The sequence below is a fragment of the Oncorhynchus mykiss genome, chromosome 15 (genome assembly GCF_057628025.1).
Source record: "Oncorhynchus mykiss isolate SJ-2025 chromosome 15, ASM5762802v1, whole genome shotgun sequence".
Lineage (NCBI taxonomy): Eukaryota > Metazoa > Chordata > Actinopteri > Salmoniformes > Salmonidae > Oncorhynchus > Oncorhynchus mykiss.
The window spans coordinates 17026235-17033238 of NC_143036.1; the positions used below are offsets into that span (position 1 = coordinate 17026235).

The 7004-nt window shown below is 41.0% G+C and overlaps 1 protein-coding gene across 1 annotated transcript in view; it reads right to left on the minus strand.

Annotated features, from left to right (window-relative positions):
• LOC149977407 (LIM zinc-binding domain-containing Nebulette-like) overlaps positions 1-3182 on the minus strand; it is a 49520-nt gene extending 46338 nt beyond the window's left edge. The window contains exon 1 of the mRNA XM_090199396.1: positions 2838-3182. Coding sequence (XP_090055522.1) covers positions 2838-2906 — 69 coding nt within the window. The 5' untranslated portion in view covers positions 2907-3182. The remainder of the gene's footprint in view (positions 1-2837) is intronic.
• Positions 3183-7004: the final 3822 nt, after the last annotated feature.

A 7004-nucleotide genomic window follows, 5' to 3' on the forward strand; every position in this document is an offset into this window, starting at 1 on the left:
GTGCAAAACACAAGTAATTTTTTCAAAAATTGTTTACAGACAGATTATTTCACTTATAATTCACTGTATCACAATTCCAGTGGGTCAGAAGTTTATATACACTAAGTTGACTGTGTCTTTAAACAGCTTGGAAAATTCCAGACAATGATGTCATGGCTTTAGAAGCTTCTGATAGGCTAATTGACATAATTTGAGTCAATAGGAGGTGTACCTGTGGATGTATTTCAAGGCCTACCTTCAAACTCAGTGCCTCTTTGCTTGACATCATGGGAAACTCAAAAGAAATCAGCCCAAGACCTCAGAAAAAAAATTGTAGACCTCCACAGGTTTGGTCATCCTTGGGAGCAATTTCCAAACACCTGAAGGTACCACATTCATCTGTACAAACAATAGTACGCAAGTATAAACACGATGGGACCACGCGCCGTCATACCGCTCAGGAAGGAGACACATTCTGTCTCCTAGAGATGAACGTACTTTGGTGAGAAAAGTGCAAATCAATCCCAGAGCAACAGCAAAGGACCTTGTGAAGATGCTGGAGGAAACAGGTACAAAAGTATCTATATCCACAGTAAAATGAGTCCTATATCAACATAACCTGAAAGGCCACTCAGCAAGGAAGAAGCCATTGCTTCAAAACTGCCATAAAAAAGACAGAATACGGTTTGCAACTGCACATGGGGACAAAGATCGTACTTTTTGGAGAAATGTCCTCTGGTCTGATGAAACAAAAATATAACTGTTTGGCCATAATAACCATCATTATGTTTGGAGGAAAAAGGGGGACGCTTACAAGCTGAAGAACACCATCCCAACCGTGAAGCACGGGGGTGGCATCATCATGTTGTGGGGGTGCTTTTGGTGCACTTCACAAAATAGATGGCATCACGAGGCAGGAAAATTATGTGGATATATTGAAGCAAAATCTCAAGACATCAGTCAGGAAGTTAAAGCTTGGTCGCAAATGGGTCTTCCAAATGGACAATGACCACAAACATACTTCTAAAGTTGTGGCAAAATGGCTTAAGGAAAACAAAGTCAAGGTATTGGAGTGGCCATCACAAAGCCCTGACCTCAAACCTATAGAACATTTGTGGGCAGAACTGAAAAAGGGTGTGTGAGCAAGGAGGCCAACAAACCTGGCTCAGTTACACCAGCTCTGTCAGGAGGAATGGGACAAAATTCCCCCAACTTATTGTGGGAAGCTTGTGGAAGGCTACCCAAAATATTTGACCCAAGTTAAACAATTTAAAGGCAATGCTACCAAATACTAATTGAGTGTATGTAAACTTCTGACCCACTGGGAATATGATGAAATAAATAAAAGCTGAAGTAAATAATTCTCTCTACTATTATTCTGACATTTCACATTCTTAAAATAAAGTGGTGATCCTAACTGACCTAAGACAGGGAATTTTTACTAGGATTAAATGTCAGGGATTGTGAAAAACTGAGTTTAAATGTAATTGGCTAAGGTGTATGTAACCTTCTGACTTCAACTGTATGTCCCTGATATCTCTGTCTCTTCTTCATGAGAATTATTTGGGTGTCTGAACTAAATCCTTTGCGTCCGACTCGTTAAAGAAAAAATCTTCATCCAGTACGAGGTGAGTAATCACTGTTCTGATATCCAGAAGCTATTTTCGGTCATAACAGACGGTGGCAGAAATGGCAGAAACATTACGTACAAAATAAGTTACAAATAACGTGAAAAAACACACAATAGCAGAATTGGTTAGGCACCCGTAAAACGGCAGCCATCTCCTCCGGGAATTGCCCTGAGGTAATTGCTGATTCCAAATTGAGCAAATAATTTAACTAAGAATATGCCTCTATATGTGACAGGTGTCAGAGCTGTACAATAGGCCATGCATTTGTTTGCAGATACGCCTGTGCTACAACTGTCCACTGGCGTTTCGGCCACAGATTTGCTTGGATAGGTGACAGAAAGTAGTCAATGTCCATGGTGTGTTCCGTTTGATTGCATATGCATGATGTGATGTAATGTGTGATGTCCTTAGAAAGTGGGCCACATTGATACCATATGGCCATAAAGCAGGACCAGGGTTTGTGGTTTAGATAATGGGTAGGCCTGCAGGAAACGCAGGGCCCAGGGCCGAGTGGTCAAGATAAAGGCTACAGCGTTGGTTTAGCAGACATAAGATGCTCACTTCTAAGTTACCTTTTTACAATTAACCTGTAGTAGTAGTAGTAATTGTAGCCTAGTATAGACCTAGGTCTGATTTAGACATCAATAATACAAAGGCACTATTAAATGATCATGAACTAGTAGTATTATATTCCACCATAAATCAGCATTCATATTTTGATCTAGTGAAAAGAAAAGATCACACTCAAGAAAATTCCACAGTCATTCCATATTGAGCAAATCTGAATAGCCTATGTCCTTCAGAGGATAAAGGCTAAACTTGCAGGCTATTCTGTCCCCTTGTCATATCAATATGATTCATAGGCCTACACTCATCGCAACTTTTTTTTCTATCTATAACCTATCATAAGCTAAAAGGGTTGTTTGGCTGTCCCCATAGGAGAACCCCTTGAAGAACCCAAAAGGGTTATTCAATTGGGAAAGCCAAAGAACCCTGTTGGAACGATTTTTTCTTAGAGTGTATGCTACAATAGATAGGCTACTATAATACACCTATAAACTTTGGCATAATCTGGTCTTGTGTGTAGCAGTGCACTCACTCTTTTGTGACATCAGGCTATGTGGCCAAAGATAAGTTTGAATCGAAGTTTAAAAATCTACCAACAGACTCCTGAAATACAGCGCAGTCAATTCTGATATAGACAACTGCCTAAAATTGTGATCTGACCTTATCAAGGCAGTTGACTTTCTCTGTCGGATAGACAATTTTCCCACAGCGCGCGCACGGCGGGTTCATTTTCAAATATGCGTCTTTATTCCACACGACAATAAATCCAATATATTCGTGCGCAATAGTTGTTCAAAACCTGGCAACAGCTCTGTATCATATCCCGAGGTCAAGTCGGTAAAAATAAAGTAGCGCGTCTCTCTCTGAATGGTGCGTCTCGCAAGTACGTTCGCACAGTCACTATGCTGTCCTGAGTGGATGCCGCATTAAAATTGCACAGACGTAAACTGTGGCTGCTTGTGTGACACAGCACCTACCACGATCCAAGCTGTTTGATTCAGCAACGAGACGACAGCGCCAAGCCAGGACCACATGATGTTCGTGCATTCGTAAAGAGCGAGAGAGAGAGAGAGAGAGAGAGAGAGAGAGAGAGAGAGAGAGAGAGAGAGAGAGAGAGAGAGAGAGAGAGAGAGAGAGAGAGAGAGAGAGCAAAATGGGGATGGATGGAGAGAGAAAGACAGAGAGACGGAGAGAGATATCCCTTAGACCAAAATCCCATTCATTTAACATGCCTGCTTCTTTTTGCCTGCTTTTTCGTACATCTGAAAAGCATAGGGGATAAAAAAAAAAACACTGCAAATTAGAATACACCTAAAGACCTAGTCATGATTCAGGCATTTTCACAGATCACATAACCTGTGTAAATGGTTCTCTGCTTTTTTGCAGGGAAATTCATGAACACTTCCATTGTTTAACACCTCCCTAATTTGAAATGCAAACATCCCCGATGAACAGTTATTGTGGTGATGTTGCTTTCAGGGGCAGTTTGGAACACGGTAGTGAGTGTTGCAAACGAGGACAGATTAATTTTACGTGCTATGCACTTCAGCACTCGGCGGTCCCATTCTGTAAGCTTGTGCGGCCTACCACTCCGCGGCTGAGCCGTTGTTGCTCCTAGACATTTCCACTTCACATATAACAGCACTTACAGTTGACCGGGGCTACTCTAGCAAAGGCGTACATTTGATGAACTGACGTGTTGGAAAGGTGTCATCCTATGACGGTGGCACGTTGAAAGTCACTAAGCTCTTCAGTAAGGTCATTCTACGGCCAATGTTTGTCTAATCAGATTACATGCCTGTTTGCTCGATTTTATACACCTGTATAAACGGGTGTGGCTGAAATACCCGAATGCACTAATTTGAAGTGGTGTCCACATACTTTTGTATAGATAGTGTATGAATTATATTGTAAAACTTACATGTAGACCTTTGCATCTGTAATTAAAAAGTTGTTGGTACAGTATGTCATCACTATTGTGTTGAATTATTAATTCCATTCAGTCATTGGATTCAAAAGGCCTATGTAATCACTCAAAGTTTGAATATAAACCAAATTTGACCACATTCACATTTTCTCAGAACACAAATAAATGTGCTTATATTAGTCTATAAGTACATATTTTAGGCTATAAATACATTATGTTATTGCTTTGTTTCCCCTGACCAGGCCCAGATCGGATCAGAAGGAATTTAGGCTACCTGCAGCTGTGGTTGTTATAGGCTGCAGTTGATCAGACTAAGGCACAGATTAATTGTACATGCGTCCACAAATCATGACGCATTTCAATGTATACATTTTTGGGGGTGGCAGGTATAACCTTTTATATAAAACAGCTTGTTGCAACTCCCCAGTGAATTCACTTATATACTATACCAACTTTTTCAGTTCCAATTGGATTTTACCACATATAGGCTGAATGATTTGCAAGGCATTGATAAAATGAAGCCTGACTTGCTGTAATGTTGTAAATTAGGCTTACTGTACTTTTATATTCGTATGAGAGGGGTAGTAGGCCTAACTGTTAATTTTTTATAGGCTAACGTTACTTGATGAAGACATGCTGTTAGCAACATGCTGTTAGTGCTTTTGTCCTGAAGCTAAAATGTAATGAGTGTAGCAGCATACAGACGAGAAAATAAACCCTTTATGTCTGCACATGCTTGTGAATTATTGCATTATTCAAAATCGGCAGGTAGCCTGGCGGTTAAGAGCATTGGGCCAATAACCGAGCAGGTAAGGTGGAAAAATCTGCCGTTCTGCCCTTGAGCAAGGCAGTTAACCCCCAACAACAACAGGAGCCGCAGACATGGACGTTGATTAAGGCAGCCCCATGCTCCTCTCTGATTCAGAAGAAGACACATTTTGGGTTGAATGCATTCAGTTGCGCAACTGACTAGGTATCCCCTTTATATGGTTTGGTTCAGTTTTTCAAACGTGTAATATGGGTAAAATCCTTAAGAGTCTATTGACGCACCCATGCGCCAATCTAAGTAACATAATAAAAAAATCTCCATAAAAATACACCAGTTTGGGCCTCCCGGGTGGCTCAGTGGTTAAGGGCGCTGTACTGCAGCGCCAGCTGTGCCATCAGAGACTCTGGGTTCGCGCCTAGGCTCTATCGTAACCGGCCGCGACCGGGAGGTCCGTGGGGCGACGCACAATTGGCCTAGTGTCGTTAGGGAGGGCTTGGCCGGTAGGTGGGCCTTGTCTCATCGCGCACTAGCGACTCCTGTGGCGGGCCGGGCGCAGTGCGTGCTAACCAAGGTTGCCAGGTGCACTGTGTTAAGAAGCAGTAAGGTGGTTGTGTATCGGAGGATGCATGACTTTCAACCTTTGTCTCTCCTGAGCCTGTACGGGAGTTAACGATAGTTTTGAGACTAGATAGTAGCTACTAAAACAATTGGATACCATGAAATTGGGGCGAAAAAGGGGTATAAAAATAATAAAAAATATGCCAGTTTAAGCTAGAGATATCCGTTTTGGGGCTGCGTCTCAATCCACCTCACCGCCTATGTCTTTGCCTTCCGCGACATCCTGAAAATCGGTCTTTTCACAAAAATCAAATCAAATTTGTGTTTGTCACATACACATGGTTAGCAGATGTTAATGTGAGTGTAGCGAAATGCTTGTGTTTCTAATTCCGACAATGCAGTAATATCCAACGAGTAATCTAACCTAACAATTTCACAACAACTACCTTTACAAGTGTAAAGGAATGAATAAGAATATGTACATAAAAAAATGTATGAATGAGTGATGGTATAGAACGGCATAGGCAAGATGCAGTGGATGGTATCGAGTACAGTATATACATATGAGATGAGTAATGTAGGGTATGTAAACATTTTATTAAGTGGCATTGTTTAAAGTGGCTAGTGATACATTTATTACATCAATTTTTCCAGTGGCTGGAGTTGAGTCAGTATGTTGGCAGCTGCCACTCAATGTTAGTGATGGCTGTTTAAAAGTCTGATGGCCTTGAGATAGAAGTTGTTTTTCAGTCTCTCAGGTCCCTGCCTGCCTGTCTGCAGTGTCCGAACAGTTTGGCCTACAATCTATTATCACGACTCTATGGAAAGGGGAGATTATCATGAACACGACCCCCACAAGTGACACGTCTGAAGGCAACCCATACAAACTAATGGAAGTCTGGAGGTAGTTTGCTTGTGCCAACAAATATAAGGGTTTAAATGTGACCAAAAAAACTCAAATATTTCCTGAGCTTTCTTATATCTCCTAGATATAGGACAGACACTTCAAAACCTTATTCCTTATTCTACATTTGTGTACTAATTTTTTTGTTGCCATCTACGAATGTGTTGTTCAGTGCATTTCTATGCGGTAGTAAAGGCCAAATTCATTATTTTATATATCTAATTGATCAGCGGTTGTCAAAGCTGAAATTAGTGCAACAGTCAGGAGTTTAGAGTATACTAAATTTTCGAAATATCACATAGTATAACACGTTATTCTTCCGCATACTAAAATGGACTACTATTTAGGATGCAAGTACGGGTATTCGGACATGTCCAGGGTCTCAATTTACTGTTGAGAGTTAGAATAGTTGAATACACAATGTGTAAGTTCGAAATTTGGTTGTGCATCAGCAGTTTCCCTTGTTTTGCCAGTCACAGCGAGAGAGAGAGAGAGATGGGAAGGAGAGAGACCAGACTAAGCAAATGAAATGCAACACAAGCTTAATTATTTAATTAAAGCACTGTTTAAAGCTGATGGATACGCTACAATTGTTGTCAAAGGCCACTAAAACGAAGTACGTTGTGACTTGTTTATGTTGTGTCAAATACCAAGCATCATATGAACGGT